The sequence below is a fragment of the Aquila chrysaetos genome, chromosome 26 (genome assembly GCF_900496995.4).
Source record: "Aquila chrysaetos chrysaetos chromosome 26, bAquChr1.4, whole genome shotgun sequence".
Classification (NCBI taxonomy): Eukaryota; Metazoa; Chordata; class Aves; order Accipitriformes; family Accipitridae; genus Aquila; species Aquila chrysaetos.
The window spans coordinates 16,840,839-16,858,889 of record NC_044029.1 but is presented as its reverse complement, the minus strand read 5'-3'; the positions used below and the strand labels follow the sequence as shown (position 1 = coordinate 16,858,889).

The 18,051-nt window shown below is 36.2% G+C and overlaps 1 protein-coding gene across 2 annotated transcripts in view; it reads left to right on the top strand.

Annotated features, from left to right (window-relative positions):
• Nucleotides 1-18,051, top strand: part of LEMD3 (LEM domain containing 3) — a 51,487-nt gene that overhangs the window by 28,385 nt on the left and 5,051 nt on the right. Inside the window, exons 4-11 of one of the 2 annotated variants that reach the window (XR_005931478.1) lie at nt 2,434-2,501; nt 4,472-4,551; nt 4,632-4,780; nt 6,640-6,741; nt 7,773-7,875; nt 8,106-8,284; nt 14,004-14,127; nt 15,802-15,889. Coding sequence is in view for 1 of the 2 variants with exons in the window: in XM_030002779.1 (XP_029858639.1) it covers nt 2,434-2,501; nt 4,472-4,551; nt 4,632-4,780; nt 6,640-6,741; nt 7,773-7,875; nt 8,106-8,284; nt 15,802-15,883 (763 nt within the window). In the remaining variant the exon portion in view is untranslated. Of the gene's footprint in view, nt 1-2,433; nt 2,502-4,471; nt 4,552-4,631; nt 4,781-6,639; nt 6,742-7,772; nt 7,876-8,105; nt 8,285-14,003; nt 14,128-15,801; nt 15,890-18,051 lie in introns of those variants that run through there. The other variant, XM_030002779.1, reaches the window with a different exon arrangement.

Genomic DNA, 18,051 nt, shown 5'->3' with positions numbered 1-18,051 from the left:
AAGTCAGTGTGTTGGCTGCATACCGCATAAATGTAATTCCTGGAGGAAGGCAAATAAGATTAGAATTTAAAACTACCAAAGTAATCCAGTAGTCCCCCACCTGAGGGAGCTTTTGTCCTCTCGTAAGAGGTAATACCGTGTTCTTGTAAGATTAAAAATCTGAAATTAATCCTGAAACTTGTTTTTTAAGCATTAATTTTTCACAATCCGGTCTCCTGCTTGTGTGGTTTGTTTGTTTTTCTTTTCTGCGTATTAACCTCACCCTTTCTATTCTTTCTTATTTATTTCATGAACGGGCTTTCCTGCTTATCTAGACAATTAAAAACCAACAAACAAAAACCCCAAAAGTTCCTAAGCAGAAGGGTCTCATCCCCCTGCTTTCACAAGCTGTTTTGTTCACTTGAATTACGACTAAAATGCTTTTTCTGTATTAGAAAGACCCCAGGAAGACTTCAGGTCTTACCAAACAACAAAAAAAATGTTAAATGGATGAATACCTATCAGACTTGCTCATGTCATACAGCTTAATACCTGATTGAGATTGTACATATGGCTTCTACAGAGATACATTTTGGTTTTGTTGTATTTATTCCATCAGTTCTAGATTTAAAACAATGTGTTTACACCAGAGAATGTACAAGTATGATATATAGTTTTCCCAAGTCTGCTAACCTTGAAATATTTAAGTCACTGATGATTAGTCATGTGAATTTACAGGTTGTAGAGTTTATGCTGCAGAAAAAGAATGTCTGCCTAAATTACATACAAGAATAGCCCATATCTCTAATTCTGGGGCTGACTTCTAAGTTCAGAATGTTTTTTTGGCAAAGGTGGTGTCAATTTTCACCAGTGATCTCTGTAGTTTTGCTATTGCAGTAGACTTAGGCACTTTGAAAGTCTAAGATGTTGCATGTTAATTATCAAGTGAAACAACTTTTAAAGTAGTGCCTTCTCTGCTCAGTGCTTGATTGAAAATACACGCATGCATACAGGCTTAGTTCCAGCAGCATTTCTAGTCCAGGTAGCTTATGAGCACTCTTAAATGAAACTGTTCCTATTTCTATACAACCCAACAGTGAAAGAAGAGCATCCCCGTTATGCTGATGTGCTTGCAAGGCCAAATTCACTTAAATCTATTGAAGTGTATTGAACAAAACTTTGCTTTAGCAGTGTGAGAAGGACTTTTGATTCATAGAAACACTTATTTCTTTGGAACTCCCTACTGTGAATGAGACATAAGGATGCTTCTCCGTAACTTGCTAGTGTTGCCTAATTTTTGTTCAGATCGCCTCAAATGTTCTCATTTGTGAGGGGAATTAATACTTGAAGTTGCTCCATTTAAAGGGTATTCCAGCGTGGAGTAATTCCAACTTTAAATACTTTGTAAGAGTATAAGCAAATGTTTATATTTATATTATATGCATGAGTATCTTAAACTTTCCTAGCCTTGCTATAGCTTTGGGAATAATAGAGCTTGGCATAGATTTGGGAGGATAAGGCAGGCGTAACCCTGAGCCAGTAAAAGACTGAATTTGTTGTTTACTATTTTGTTGTTTTGACACAGTAAAATTATAGTTACAGATGCTAAGATTTCTTTCTTTTTAGAGAGATCAAGAAAAAAGTGATTTGCCACTCCCTGACAGTTTTTCAGAAATGATGGCCTAGTGATAGATAAAACTGGTGTTAGACCTTTTCCTTTTCTGTGTGACTTTGTGTTGGTATGACTGTCAATACATGTTTTTTTGCATGAATCAGGTACCTTCAGTTTAGCAAAGAAAATCAGGAAGATGGTGGCACGTGGCTGTGAGGACTGACTGTGTATATAACACCTTATTTCCTGACTACTTCTGCATACTTTCCAAAAGAATTAGGAGGATGGTAAAACCACCAGTTTCAGGCCATATTGGGATTTTGTGCATGTTCAGGAAGGTGATGAGTTATTGTGATAACTTGGACCAATCTAAAATGTAGTAACTTTGTAGTGCCTGAAATACTGTTGTGGATATGTTGCAACTGGAACTAACTTAGTCTGTATAAAAGATAATACATGTTTCAGAGTAAATAGAAATTATTTGGAAGAAGTTGAATCAGGGTACAGCAACTGTTCCATGGTAACGTCCTTTTGATAGTTCTTCATAGTATGTTTTGTTCTACTTTCAGTGTAAATGCCGAATTATACTTTCTGAGCAGTATATGAAGTTGTATTGATGTGATTTGTACATATTATTAGCTGTGACAGTCTTCATTTTTAAAATTTTTTTGAAGGAGAAATTTGTCCAACATTTTTCTAAATTTTTAGTGGAACTTGTGAGAATTATTGAGCTACTGCTGCTTGTGTAAATTGTGTGAACTGTAAGCTTGTGTTTAGGTGATTTTATTTTATATAATGCAGTAATAAGTAAATCAAAATAAACAAAAGTTTAATTTTACCAGGGGAACATGAATGTGGCAGCTCTATTCAAAGAAATCTTACCGTCCAGGAGGCAGCTGCGTATTTAAAAGTAAGCAAATGAGGTATTTTTCATTGGTTGTGTATAAGATTTTTGTAAGTTATAAATTGTAAGGCCTGGTTTCATATCTGGTTGTATTGACTAAAATTTGACTTGGTATACAATGTTATTTGGAAATGTTTGGAATTTATGTCTTTAACACATGCTACTTTATGATTTTTATTTGGGGGTGTAGCAAGATTTTGGGGGAGAGGGAAGGTGAAATAAACTGGCTTAATTGCAATGGAAGCGTAGATGATAGTGATTCAATGGCATGCAGTTTTTTTCCCCTTTAGTTAAAACACCAGGGCAAAAATTGAATTGATGGAGATAGTTGACCAACATGAAAATCATAAATTTATGAAATTCAAATCTCTAGAATCTTCTCCAGAAATCGGTATACTATGTTTTGAGACTTAGTAGAAAAGGATACTGTCTTCTTTTCTTTGGGAGGAGAGGTTGACATGCGGCTCTGTGCAGCGGGCCTGACAGGCAGCAGCTGTATGCAGACACCATTCATGGATGCTTTAAATAGAAATGGTGAAAAAAGGCCTTTTTGTTAACTTGATAGGTGTGCAGTATTATGAAATCCCACTCTGCTGTCATTCCCCTGCCTCACTCCCCAAATAAAAGATTACTCTTGCCTTGTCTTGACAGCTGTAGGGTTTATTTTAGCCCATGCTGGTGTACCGTTCAGTGGAAGACTACTTGAAGCTTTTAAAAGGCTGAGAGTATAAGATTTCTTTGATTGGATGGGGGGAGTTAAGCTGATGTGACTTAATATACAAATGTGTAGAAATTTTACGTTTTGGCAAATGTTTACATAGTGGACAAAAAGGGGCAATGTTAAGAGCATCCTGAAGAAGCTACTAACACTGGTTTATGGTTTGGCAATGATATTCTATATCTGCTAAAACCAGTGCATTGTGGGAATACGTTGGAAAAAATGAAGCTGATGCATGATAATTGATGGTCTTACCTATCTATTGTGCCGAAAGGATGACAGTTGTTATCATAACCACTGTTTTAGCTCTGGTAAGAAGCTCAAATTTCATATGAAAATTTGTTACTTTGTATGAAGTCTCATTAACCCTACAGTTCCTCATTTTGGGAGTATAAATATAACTCCTTTGCAGAATTTCAGTGTTCAGTGATAAAACTTTAATATTTTACTCTCAAGGTGAAAATAAAAGTTACTGGTTTTTTATAAGTGCTTATCCTTTAATTCTAGGTCAGTTACATTATGTGAGGTTCAAAGAAGAGATGGAGATAAATCTTTTTGGAGAGTATAATTTCAAATACAGTAGTAACTTCCATTTTTGCTTTTTTTTTTTTTTTTTTCCCCTGCAAAAGAACATGCAAAGTGAACTATGGAGACAGCCTTAGCTCAAATAGCAGTAAATGTTCTATGATAGCTGATACCAACTAATAATAATAATAAAAAAAAGTCAATTTCTACATAGTAATACCAGTTCTTGAACTACAAACACTGGACTATTTGCAAAATATCAGTTAATTTATTTTCCTCAAGCTTCTTTAAAAAAAAAACAACAAACCAACAACAAACCAAAACAACAACAACAAAAAAAAAGACACCAAAAAACCCCCCACCTGAACTGCTTTTATAGGACCCATTTTCAGCTGGCTTTATATCTGGTTTTTACTCTTGAAGTAGATTTTCCATGAGCACCACCTAGTGGCTGAATAATTTTTTCTTGCTGTCGGTTAGAATTATTAATAATAAAACAGTGAATGTGCCTTGGCTTTTCAAACAGTCCTTAATTTGAGGAATGCTAGTAAGTCAGATACCTGCTCATAGCATGTATAGATTCACTTTGTGTAATGAACACTTATGCAAAATCTGAAGAATCAAGAACAAAACCACGTAGTTTTGGCTACTAATCTGTGCAGTATCTGAATTTTACTGTGGCATGATAACTTTCTGGTTATTTATGGAATTATTAATATTTGTCTTTTGACAGAATTTAGATCCAGAATATGAAAGTGTACTTAACACAGCATTACAATGGATCTTGAATAGTGGGGAAGATGTTGGCATAAAGTAAGTGGTCTTTATTTCTTAACTTAATTTCTTCTAACAGAAGGCATCCTTTTTCATAAATACTGTATATTTTTGACTAGGTGTCTCAGCAATGACCCTAATGAGATGGATGTCACTAATGTGACAGATGTGAAGTATCTGGAATCCACTAGTCCAAAGATGTCTTTCAGGTGTCGTTTTCGCCGTGCGTTTGTTAATGTAACTCACAGATTATCAATATTGCTTTTGGGTAAGTTTAATTAAAAAATCAAACATTTTTTGTTATAACTTGTGTTTATGTAAGTGAACAGGGAGAAGTAAACAGCATGTTTAGAGAAAGTTTTTATTCAACCACAAAACTTGGAGTTCCTATCAGTATCTTGATTACAATGCAGTTTGCTTTGCACTTTTGTTGCATCACTGTATTTTCACATTGGTTCCTATCATCTGCTGCTGTAGTCAGCTGAACATACTCATTCTTTGGGAACTCTGCCTTTTTCCCTGCCAAAGCAATACCTTGTGGCTTTCAAAAATTCCAGTTTGAACTGATTTGAAAAAGCAAAATGCTCAGTAAAAAGACATGATAGCCTTAATTTTGAGGATATTTCACTATTTTTCCAGGAACTTTGGAAACATAACTACAGAAAAGATGATTTTCCTAGTTTTAGGAAAAGTTGGATACCCAACATGGTTGTCACCAAAAAGTCTTACCTCTCAGATGATGTTGTGAAAATGTATCTAATCCTTCAGTAAGACTAATTTGTTTAGTCTTTGATAGTTCTCTAGTTAAGCTTCAAATTCTTTCAAGTTTATTTAATTCTTAACCATACTGAAAACTATGCAGCATAAGAATACGGTACAGCTGAATGCATACACTTCAGTCCTTTCCTTGTGGCTGGTTAGAAATATTGAAGATGCAGTGTTCATCTCATGCACCTATTGAATATTTAATACTTTTTTTATCCCAATATCTTAACAATCTCATGCTTATGAGCAGAAGACTTGAGACTTTCTTCATGAGCTTTTTGACAAATCAAAAGAATCAAAGGCAAACTCTCGCAGATTGCCGTCTTCCTGTTAATAGTCAATATGAGGGTTGAACTGGGATGCAGAGATGAAACTCGGCATCCAAGTCAACCACTGGTCTCATCAGTCATGCTGAGCAAATTGCTCCTTGTCTCAACTTTTTCATCTGTAATTAAGGTTAATATGAAGCACCATTTCAAAAATAAAACATTGTATAAATGTTAGATGTATAGTCATAAACTAACACCCATTTTGACCTAAAGTGGTGTCCCCCAGTCTCTTTGATGTATCGGTTAACATTGCCTTGTGATCACTGGTATGCAAACCAAACTATGTATAATTTGTGTATGTGTGGTTTTGGTGGTGGTGTGTTTTTTTTGGTGGTTGTTTTTTGTTGGTTTTGTTTGTTTGGGGTTTTTTTTGGTTTTGTTGGTTTTTTTTGGTTTTTTTGTTTTTTTTTAAGAGATCACGGGCGTAGTGGTGCCCTCAGCTTGAGATAGAAGAAGGAATAAGATTTTTATTTTCCGCTTATGCTGTTGGCCTTCCTAACTAGATTGTCCTTTTGGGGAATAATCTTTAAAGTAATAGAAAAAGAGCATGCAGTACTTTGTTGCAAAAAATACAAATCTGTAGCTGAACTGAAGGAGTCCAAGTTAATTAGTTTTGGCTGGTATATCTGAAGCATGTGACTTGTATATGAATTAGTGAATATTGTGCATTTTTAAATCTTAACATGTTCTAAATTGTCAGTTTATGTGACTTTTGATATGACTTTGAATTTTTCCAATATAATTGTTGTACTGTTTTTCTTCACAAATGGGTAATATTTCAAACCACAGGCATGGGATACCAGGCTATTGTTAAAACAATGAAATGTTTTTCTAAAGGTAACTGCTCTTCAAAGTTTAAGAGTTCATGTTGCTGTGTTAGTAAAAATAAAATATTGACAGTGAGTACAGTGTATTTCACTAGCTTTGAAACTTAAGTACTTCAAAATGTTAGCTAGTTCAGCTAACTTCTGAAGTATGTGCTGTAAACCAATGTTCTAATACTGTTTAAAGAGTATTATACATCTTAATGCAGGTATAGCAGTGGTTTGGGGAGTCTTGCACTACATGAAATACCGTTGGGCAAAAGAGGAAGAAGAAACGAGGCAGATGTATGATATGGTGGTAAAAATCATAGGTATGGCTTTTTGTGTGACATTTGATGTATCTGTATCACCTCTGTATAAGCTTTCAAAGTACTGGCATTAATTCAGTTATGTTTGCTGCCTGTTTAGTTGTCAGTCACCATGCTGTTAGAGTTCTTGGTCAAATGTGTGGTTCATGTGTTTTGTTTCTCACTTTAAAAAAAAAATATCATCCTTTAAACCTAATCAAAGCTTTTGGTATAAAGATTGTAATTTGTGAATTACATCGACATGGCTATAATAAATTTCCATTGACTTGGCAGTATTTTATCTTACTGTTGAAAGCAAATACAAATGCGATGTTTGACTGTAAGTAGGGTGGCATGTTGCTTTCTGTATCTGGTTTTTCAGTGATCCTTAGCTAAAATATCCGCTCCTAAAATGTGTGTTAGTTCTCAATTCCATCCTTAATGGCTTTTCATAGAAAAAGCAGGTTTTTAATTAGTCACTTTGAGCAGCAATTATGTTACTGAAATAGAATGCATAATTCAGTTCTGAAATTCTGCCTTTCTACTTGAAGCCAAAATGTTTTCAGCAGTTTGTGTTTGTAGTTTTTAAGCTCTGTTTTGGGCTGTGTTTTTACTTAAATTGTCTTATTACTTTCACCTACGGCAATTATCGTAAATACAGAGATGGCAGACAAATTGGAGCTGTTTTCTTGTTTTTACCATTTTCCTACCTTTTTTGTTTGCAAATCAAGTTTTGTTGGGGTGGGGGGGAAAGCACTTTATTTTCAAAGGTGACTGTCTTAGCTAACAGTTAAAAGTACCAATCAAGAGTAAGTGCAAGAACTCTTTTCCTTTATTCCAAAGTTATTTGGGGTACTTGGAGGCGCTGTGTGTGGTTAGTTTTCTTGATTTGCTTTCAGCATGGTTAGGAGGAAAAATGCTTCAAAATGCTCAAAACACCTTAACTACTGAAATTGGGAGGGGTCTTCAGAATAGCTGTTCATTGCCAGAATTGCTATTTTTCTTCATGTTTGCATGAACTACGTAGTTACCAGTCTTTCTTATGGTGTCCTCAGATGTTCTAAGAAGTCACAGCGAGGCATGCTCTGAAAATAAAGATTTGCAGCCCTACATGCCGATTTTGCACGTGCGTGATTCTCTAATACCACCTCAGGACAGGTATGTTCTCACTAGAAGTATTGAATTTTCTTATGTGTAATTAAGGAAAAATAGTAAAAATAAATTGGTTGAATAACTAAGTTAATTTCAGTAGGTTGCATAGTATAGTATTTTGGAGATTCTTACTGACACAGGTGGGGGAAAAAACATTGGATTTCTCTTACGTGCTGGATGTCAGCTATGGAGGTTGTTATAATGCTAACTTTGTAATTCTTGCTTCAATTTTTAAGGAGGAAAATGAGGAAAGTCTGGAATAGAGCAGTTGACTTTCTTGCAGCAAATGAATCTAGAGTTCGCACAGAAACACGAAGAATAGGTGGTGCCGAGTTCTTGGTTTGGAAATGGATGCAACCTTCTGCAGCATGTGACAAAATCTTAGTAATACCATCGAAAGTATGGCAAGGCCAAGGTATTGAAGTTTAGTTATATTTTACAAATATAATTGTTTTAATTTCTGCAACTAATTTTTAAACAGTACTTTGTTGCTTGAGTATTGTTACGTGAACTGACAGTGCTATTTCTCTATTATCTTGTTCAATAGACTTTTTCTCTGCATTCAGTGTCTTGTTTTCAAGCAAAATGAGCTTTTCTGTTACAGCTGCTGCAGAAATACAGCAGAGGGCATGTAGCGAAAATGAGTTGCTTGTTCCTTTTCATGAATTTTAAAAAATACTCTTTAGTTGGTCAAATTCTGACCTGCCTTACACTTACTGGAAGTATTGTAATTGGTTGTATCTTGACAGCAGATAAATTGGAGCTTGTGGACTTGAGTTTCCTACTGTTAAGTTATCAGTCAGATACTTAAAGACAGTTTGGAAGAAGAGGTATTTCTTTATTTTGAAAGGGCAACTGCTGGGACAAAAGACTCTTCAGTCAGCAGAACATGGATTTTGAGCATCTTCTAGTAGTCCTTCCTTTCTGTCGTAAATGTTTTTCTACACTGTGCATTTGTATTTCAAGCAAAGCAGCAAAGGTTTTGCTGTAATAGAGGAGGCTGTTGTCATACATGGCTTTTTCAGTGGTCTGTCACTTTTCAGCTTTATCATGGAGCCAAGTGGCAAGAATCCAGTGGGTTTGCAGTTGTCTGGCTGCAGTGGTCATCTTTTCCTAGCTCTTTTTCTTTCTGACTTTCTTCATGTTAAGCTTCAGTGTATGGGGTGGGTCTTTTTTTGTCAGTGAAAAATTGAAGCTAGAGGACTTGAATTCTGGGTTGCAATAAAAAAGAATGTTAATTTCTATCAATGTCTGAATGTGAAGGTAAATGTTTAAAGTGGAATCTTAATTGCCAGTTGTTTAAATGTTGTGACTCTTAAGGAGTCTATCTTGCCTTACACTCTTTTGTAATGCTGTATTATCTCTCCAGTGGGACTGAAATAAATGCTGTGCAGAATCCTAGTTTATAAACTCACCAGCTTATTTTGATGGTGAGGGAGGAGGGAGTGGTTGCTTCTCCAGTTTTTAGTTCAACTTTTAAAATCGGATGTTGTCAAGGTTGTATCATGCATTACTTCCATGGCATTGAACTAGATGCTGAAAAAAGCTTGGTTAAAAAACAAACAGACTTTCTGCTCTTCCTAGTCCCACTTAAAATGAAAATTCCCACTGGCAAGCAACTGCACTCTCATCTATGTTCTTCTGGAGTGTGCTGATTTTGGTCTTAGTTTAACTAATGCAAGAGTAATAGGCTTCCTTCTTTTGCTTTTTACTGGTATACATTTTGAAAAACACTGTTTCTTACAAATATTGTTTCCTATAAAAGAAGGTACAGTTTTAAAGTAGCTCCTTCCGATGTGATTATTTCCTTTCCAAAGACAGACAGAAAGAGCTTCTTTGTGGCCTGGAACATTTATGCTGTCGCAAGCTTGATCGCCCGAGTAAAAGTACTGCTAACATGCTGGTTTTGTCCCAGCCCACTTGCATGTTTTCATAAGTTCTATGTATGCTTTCAGCCCTTGGGTCTTAAATTTTGCTTTTCTGTAAGTTCAAAGCAAAAAACGAACGATCCTCTCTGTAAACTTGAAAAGTTAAATATTTTGAGACATTTTCAGATACTTGTTATCTGATGAGGCTCTTGGTAGTCTTGGGGCCCATTTCTTGCTTGTCTATGCAAAATGTTATATCGGGATATCATTATATACTTCTCAAAGTTATGCTGCTGGTTTTAGCATTATGTTTCTCATATTAAGTCATTTATTGGAAATGAGGGCTGCTTTGTTGTAAAATAACTTGTGAATACTACTGCAGCCTTGAGGTTCTGCAGTCATTGTCTTGCAGTAACATGGCATTCATTCAGCTGTGACAACTGTATTGCATGATTTCATTTTCTCAATATTTTAGTTAGTAAGATGTAAATAGTAAGTTTATTACAAGAGTTCAAGAGCCTTTTCTTCATAGGACATTGTCCATTAAGGATGTGCAGGTGCTTTAGGTGTAGTGCAGAAATGGTGGGTTTTGTCAACAGCTGTGTCTGTTCCATCTCTGTAATACTGTGATGATTGATTTTCAAACACTTAAATTGAACATAGCTTCTGCAAGCTATGTATATTATAAAGCTGAATCTTCTATGTAGTTTATTGTTCAATACAGGCTGTGAAACATGACACTGCAGTTCTGGAATTTCTCATTTACTACTCATTTGCTCTCAGTTTTTCTTGTCCTGTTTGATTGCAGTATAAATCACCCCATAACATTCTGTCCTGTATTAGAACTCAGACTGGATTTTCCTTCATCTGGAAGACTTCTCAGAGTGTGGTAGCTCAGGTTCTACTTTGCTACATGGAATATACATTCAAGACTCTCAATGGAAGAGTAGTTGCCAAAACTTCCTAGAAAGACAGCTACTGTAGTAGCTACTGTTTAGGTGCCATCTGAATTTGAGTATCTGATAGCTACTTCAGCATACTGTGAATGCGGACAGAATAACTTTCAGCTGTGGCTTTTAGCTGTATGTTGCCTGGAGTATATACTTAAGACTCTATGCTTTCTGTTGAATAGGATATTAAGACCTGTCCTGTTTCAGTTCTTTTAATAGCGATTTTCCTAGTTTTCTTGTTATGTTTGTAGTTCAGCAAAGATCTTTGAAGAATTGAAAACGCATGTTTGGGCTCTAACAGAAGGGCATGGAAATAGGGGTGGCTGAAATTACGTAGGTCATTTGGGCTCTGTGTATCTTGGTAGTCAGCAGGCAAAGGCAATTTTCACATGCAAAGGCTCTTTCTATTTTGTTTTCCTTGTTTTCATACGACTGTTGGAAATAGTTCCATTACATAAGTCTCATACTTCTTGCACAGCTGTTTATTTCCTCATGTTAGGAATTCTAATGTATGTGTCACTTTCTTCATTTTTGGAAGTATAAATCAACTGGAATTAAGTTCATCCTCCAGTTTTGATGTTTGACTATAGAAGTTCATAAATCTAAATACTCTTCAGGACTGCTAGGTCCTGAACAAGCTCGGTACATACAAAGTCAGAATGAATTCTTGGTTTTGAATCTTTTGAATAAATTTCAAGGTCTCAATTTTTTTAACCTTCTGAGATCTGGCAGTGCTCTGTAGCAGAGCACAACACCTAGAGTATGTGCAATTGAAGAAGAAAGCCTCTTGACCTGTCAGTGTGTACTAGGATATTGGTAGATGATAGCATGCACTTTAAATAGGGGATCTGTAGCATGTGTGAAGATCTAGGCTCTACTGTCTGTTAGCATCTAGAGTTCAAGCATCACTGTGGCATTTTGTCCAGCCCTTCAGAATGCAGCCTGTCTTTTGACAGGCAGTTTGGGATTTTTTTTTTTTTTTTTTTTTTTTACTGGGTCAGAATAAAGGCTGGTGTATTTCCTTTGAAGTATTTTCTACTAGATACATTAGATGTATCTGAAAAAAAAAATTGATAGGTAAGCTCATTGTAGGATGATGGACAAGTCAGCTGTTTTCAAATCATCGCTTATAAGAGAATTGTCAATTGAAAAACAATCTTGATCATGCCAAGGTGTAATTTAATTAAATCAATGGGGAAAAAAACCCCAAACATTTCTAGTGTGTTCAGTTTGCTTTTGCAAGAACAGATACTATTGTCCTATCATGCCTTTGATAACTGGAGCTCTACAGTAAAATAGGTAGGCAGTGCTCCAATGTAGCTAAGCTAACAGCAATAGCTAAGGTTCCTTGACAGTTCTGGAGATGAGATAAAAAGGTTCTCTGAAGTACCACATCTAGGGTGATATTTCATCCCGCAGCATGGAAGATAACCTGTTACCTTGTGTGAATGATACCCCTCCTTCCTGACTTGTGAGAATATAATCCTTTCTCCATGTTAAAAAAAAAAAAAAAAAAAAAAAAAAAAAAGGCACTGCTCTTAACTATTGCAAGAAAACTCTGGATTTTATGCTTGTTGTAAAATTCTGTATCCATCCCATGCTGGTCTTCTATAGCTGAACTTAACTGTATTAAACCCCAAGTCAACCACACTCTCCTCTCTTAATAACATCTGGTAGTATTTTGATTTCAGTATCTTTCCTGTTTACTGAAGAACCTTGTGTTATGTGGAAGTGCATAACTTCAACATTTTCAACTAAATGTTTTATCTTTTTGTTCTTGCCTTTGATAAGAAGGGTTAGTACTTAATAAATTACAGTGATCTGTGGCTTAACATGAATAAATCTGTTCTTCAGAAACATGGTTACCTATATTTGATGCAAGTCTTCAACCTTATCAGGTGCATGAAATCCACATCTAAAGATCTGTTGGCCTGTCTTACAACCCATGGTGGTGATACTGGGGAATCCCTTTAGCAATAATACAGTATTAATTCAAGAGGTGTAGAAAGCTGTACTATAGTTTTTTAATGTTCATTTTGAAGTCTGTGCAAGAACCACTTCTTCCATTGCAGACCTATTCCAGTCACAGTGATAAAGAGGTTGTTGAAAGCACATGCTTTTAGCTGCTGCTCTTCTTTGAATCTGGAATGATGCAGTCATACTCAGTTTAAGGTAATAAACCAAAGTACATTATGATTGAAATACAAAGTGGCTTTCTTGTCTTGAAGGTGCTCACTAGTCCCCAGGAGGAATTTCTGAAAGTCCTAAAGATTTTCTTGTCAGTGACTTCCTGCACAAAGTTGTCCTTCTGCTTTCCTATTTCATCTCTACCTTTTTACTCTCATCTTGTAAGTCTTGCTGTTGAGACCTATTTAGGAAAAGAAATGGCATGTGAGGTGCTTGCGTAATTATGGTGCAGCTTAGACTGTTGTCCCGCAAGAATGTCTGCTTATGCCCTTACTGTGAGGAGAATATTTTGTATGCCCCACACCAGAGTAAATTTTCAAATAATTGGTACAGTAATCTGAATAGGTTTGTCACTTAAACTTGCTCTTCTGGGGGAGGGGGAGAATTAATTGTTATAGATGTGTAATGAAGTTCAAGAGACAGCAGTTAACTATGCTATTTTGAATTTTGCTGTGTAGGTGCAGCATTATTTTAAACTTGCCCTGTGTCTTCCCTAGCCTCCTCTTTTGGTCCCATTTCTGGTATACATTTTAATGCTTATTACTGTGCTAACATTAATTTTGTACCTCACTGATTTCTGTGGCCATTTTTTTTCCTTATACATAAAAACGTCCGTCTAAGTTGCAAAACTTCCTTTTAATTTACCATGACTTTGAAACATTTTTGAGGAAAAAACAGAATTCATCATTATTTTCATAGCTGTGCTGCCCTGGGCACACTTGCTCTACTAGTATGATGTTAGATTAAGTTAGTAGAAGATTTGTTTTGTGCTGGTGGTGTGCTCTGGCTGAAGTCATCTCTGCAAGCACCTGAGGTATTCCAATCAAAAGGACATGAAGATGATTAGAAATTGGAGCAGGCAAAGCTTGGGTTTTATAGGTACCTACACTAAAGTGTGAATTCCCCATTTAGTTACTTTTGCTATAGCTCAATGGCGTAGCTCCTGCCTTAAATAACAGTATGGGGTTTTTTTGGAGTTCATAAACAGCTTGCAGAAATGTTGATCCTCTGGGCCTAGGGTCTCTGCAAATAACCTCAGCATTCTTTATCCTTGGATTAAAACCATGTGCTGAATAAACCTAGCTATTAACAATCAGCACATAATTTCCTCAACCCCACGCCTTTTCAGGTCCAGGTCCATGACTAGGCCACCCCAGATCACCTTCTCCAGTATGGTGTGGTGCCCCAGTGTACAATATGCTGGTGACATTTCACCCCCCCTTGATCTGCTGGAGCCAACCTACATGAGTAAGGTAAGTCCATTTATTTTTCAATGTTGCTTAGTTCTGTAAAGTTTTTATTGTATACCCTATGTATAATTTTTAATCAAGGGCAAAAAACTTTACAAAACCATGTGCTATTGAAAAAGGACTTGTCCTTAAACTACAGGCAGCTCAGAGATAGATGCAGTGTCACCAGCATATTTAGAAATCTTTTCCCAAGAAAAAACAGACGGTTGTTACAGACGTTGGTGACTTGGACTCTGTGCGTGTATATTCTAATAAGAATATTTTTAGTTATTTAGGGAACTTATAACAGGTTTCATATTAGATTTGGAGGCCACCTTTTCTAATTTCTAGTTGGTAATTGTAGCGTTTTTTGCCTCAGAAATTTCCATAAGGAGCAAGTTTGTCTATGCTGTATCTGCAGGCAGTGAATTTCCTCTTGGTTAGTGCTTGTCTTTCACACGCAGTGTCTTCCACATGACTGAATTTCTTCTACGTGACATGGTTTTTGTGGTCGTGACGTACAGAAGAGCAGCAGTATTCGTGTATTTTGGATACACTTGCAAGATTTTATTTTAAAAGGTCAGCAGTTAGAAGCACAGACCTGTAGTGTCATCTGCCCAAAACTGAGACTTCTAACACTTGGAACGTAACATCTTGAATCTGTCAAGCTTTTCCAAAGTAGGGATTGCAAAGGAGAAGCATTAGCATCAGTTTGGAACATCGTTTTGTCTTAAGATTTTTAATCTTGCGTTTAAACACTTGAATCTACTCATCTCATATCTTCAAAGTAAAACTTCCTTCAAGCCTTGGAAGTTGTTTTACCAGGTTATCCCCTTCCATTTCTGTTGCTGCTTTGCCAGCCCATCTCAAGGCATGGAACTGCTTTATCTGAATCTGAAGGGCTCCTTTATTCCTTTTCTCGTGGTGCAGTATTCTGTTGTGACTCCCACAAATAGAACTTGCAAACTTTAGAGAAGCTAATATTTATTTTAGAACTTCAGAATATATTTCATGGGGTTGTTCAGCTTTGAAAGAGTTATTCTTATTTTTAATTTCCATTTTTCTTCTTACATCTGTTTTATCTTCTGGTGTGTTCCATTTCAGATTTTTGCAAGCTTCTGATCATGTGTGTAGAGCATTTAGGGTTACAAAAGCTCGATCCTTGTAGAGTGTTCTTTGACAGTTGTTACTGCAGTACAGATCCAATACAACATCCATCTAAGCATCTCCCTATTTCTTAGTCAGATGGGCAGTAAATTGCCCCAAAAGTGGAAGAAATGAAAATTCATCAGGCAGTTAAAGCCGAATGGTTAACCTGCAGCTCCAAAAATTTGCTCCAGATGTTAAGAATGTCTGTCTTTTCATGGAGATGTAATGCAAACACTTTCTCTTTAACTCTATGGTATTTTTTTAAATATCCTGAATTCCTTCCATGTACTGTGGCCTGGATATAAGAGAGTGCATTATCTTTTTAAATATAGAAGTTGTAAGTCTGAAAAATTCAGTTAAGTATGGTACATTTTCTTCAGTGCAGTAGGAGACTCTGGGGAACTTAATTTGCTTGAAGCTTTTTTATATGTGGAGGAAAGTATTCTTTTGAGTAAAACCAGAAAGGTATTAATGTATAAAGTTGACACTTGTTAACTAGATGGTATTATGCCTGTCAATAAATACTATTAAATTTATTTTTCTTTGTAGCATTTCATCTAGATAGAAGAAATTCACCACCAAACAGCTTGACACCCTGTCTAAAGATTCGTAATATGTTTGATCCAGTTATGTAAGTAAAACCAGTTATCTGTCTGTATTTCTGTAATCTTTTGGAAGGGTCTGTTTCTTTCCTCTGAGAGGGGTTTGGAAGAAGTGAGTAAACATGAACACCTTAAGAGAAACATGGATTGTAAAAAAAAAAAAAAAAAACCCCAAAAAACCCCAAAACAAACAAACAAACAAAAAAAACCCAAACCCCCCAAAAATCCCCAAACCAAACAAACACCCCCTCCCCCCCCCAACTTCCTCTTTCCTTCTTAACATCTATGAGAAGACATAAATAATCTTACTGTCTGTCCTCTGTCCTTCATTGTCGAGCTTTATGTCAATTCTTGAAGAGTGTGGCATTTAGTCAAACTACTTGGAGCAATGACTGATCTTTCTCCATTAATTAATTTTGTAAATGTTCAATTATATCAGCTGATAGAGGAGACTCAATGTGGCCTAACAACAGACTGTAAGTTTCTGAAGTATTGTTCGGTATTCTGGTGTATTTAGACTGTTATAAACTTGCAGTTTGCATTTAAAAGGCTGAAATTAGATGATTTATTACTTTATGGCAGTGTGACTGCCTTGTTTAGAAGCAAATGTAGTGGGATGGTTTTAAACAAATTAGTGCAGAGTACTGGCTTCTAATGCTCAGATACAATTCTAAAGTAGGTACCATGTATGAATAAGTAAAAAGCCTTGTTTCATGTGCCATGAGTTAAGGAAGAATAACTTTTTTGTAGTCTTTTAAAGCTTCATCCACTCCGCTATCCTGTTATATCCCCATTGGCTGTGGACTAGATCATGTTGGGAGCTGGGAACTAACATGTAGGTTATGCCAGCTAATCCTTTCTAATATTTGAAGCCTGTTTTGTCCCGTGCAAAGAGATACAGGGACTCCAGTAACTCCTCTGAAGCAATTTATTCCCTGATGTGATTGTATAAGGGAAAAATGAAGATGCTATACTGTCTGATGGAGTAAAAGTGAGATGCTAATTGGGACTGAAGAATATGAGGAGTGGAAAATAAAAGCTATTGATTAGAATAGGGAATAACAGGAAGTAGGAAGGGACACCGGAGTATGGACAGAAGTGATTGCAAAGTTTGGACTTATTTCTTCAACTCTGTTTCACTTCTGTTTCTAGCCACACTTAATTATTTAGTTCATTGCCTTATTAATTGGAAAGCTGTTAGCTAATTTAGCTGAGGACAGTGTTATCCCTAGCATAGAGAAGAACTCTAAAAAACTTTCTCAATGGCTTTAAGACTTAATGACTGTTCTGGGTAGAGGCCCAAATGTGGCTTTTTTCATAACTTTCAGGTTGCAGTAGGGTGAGCAAGACTGAAATTTTAGGCATTGTTCTTGAGGCAAATTGATCCTCCTGTAGGAGGATGAAATAAAAGATGAGATTCGCTGAGAATTTTGGGCAAGATCAACGTCCTGTTGTCCTTGCTACAAAGAAGACTTCATGAATTATATTGGTTAGTCTGAGTAGTACTGAAATAAATCCATTCCTGAAGCTTCACTGTAATATTTGTTGTTATGCTGTATTGGTTACTTTATTGTTTCAAAATATTAGCTGTTCAAAATGTCTACTGTTAATGGAACTAGTAACTGAGATGTTATTTTTGCCAAAACAATTTTCCTTTATAGGCTATGTCTTTGCTGTAAACTTCCGTGTTTTTCAGTACTGACCCAGTCTATGCCCAGCAAGTGCATTAAAAAAATAAGTTATAGACTAGGAGTTGTTCTCTTCTGGCGCTTCTCTTTAGCATAATGTCAGCTGTTTTGAACAGTGCAACTTCTAATACATTTGCTTTTTGTAGACCTTTTCTTTTGGAAGTTGACCTAGCTCCGTTACTGGGCTGCTGGATTATTGTTGTAGTGGGATACTTCATCCAATTCTACGTTGCACGCCCCAGGCCATTCCTCTTCCATGAGCTGTCTTGCAGAGGACTGCTGCTTAAGGAAGTACTTTTTATCACACTCTTGGAGTAATCTTAAAAAGAAAAGAAAGAAAAGAAAAAAAAAAAAAACAACCAAAAAAAACCCAACCCCAAAACCCTCAGTACAAGATAAATTACTTTATTCAACTGCTTGTGTCAAAAGAGGAAGGAGGTTTATGTTCTTGTCCAGATCTGGAAGGGATGAATGCCTTCACTGACCACCTGAAACACAGCGTGTACCAG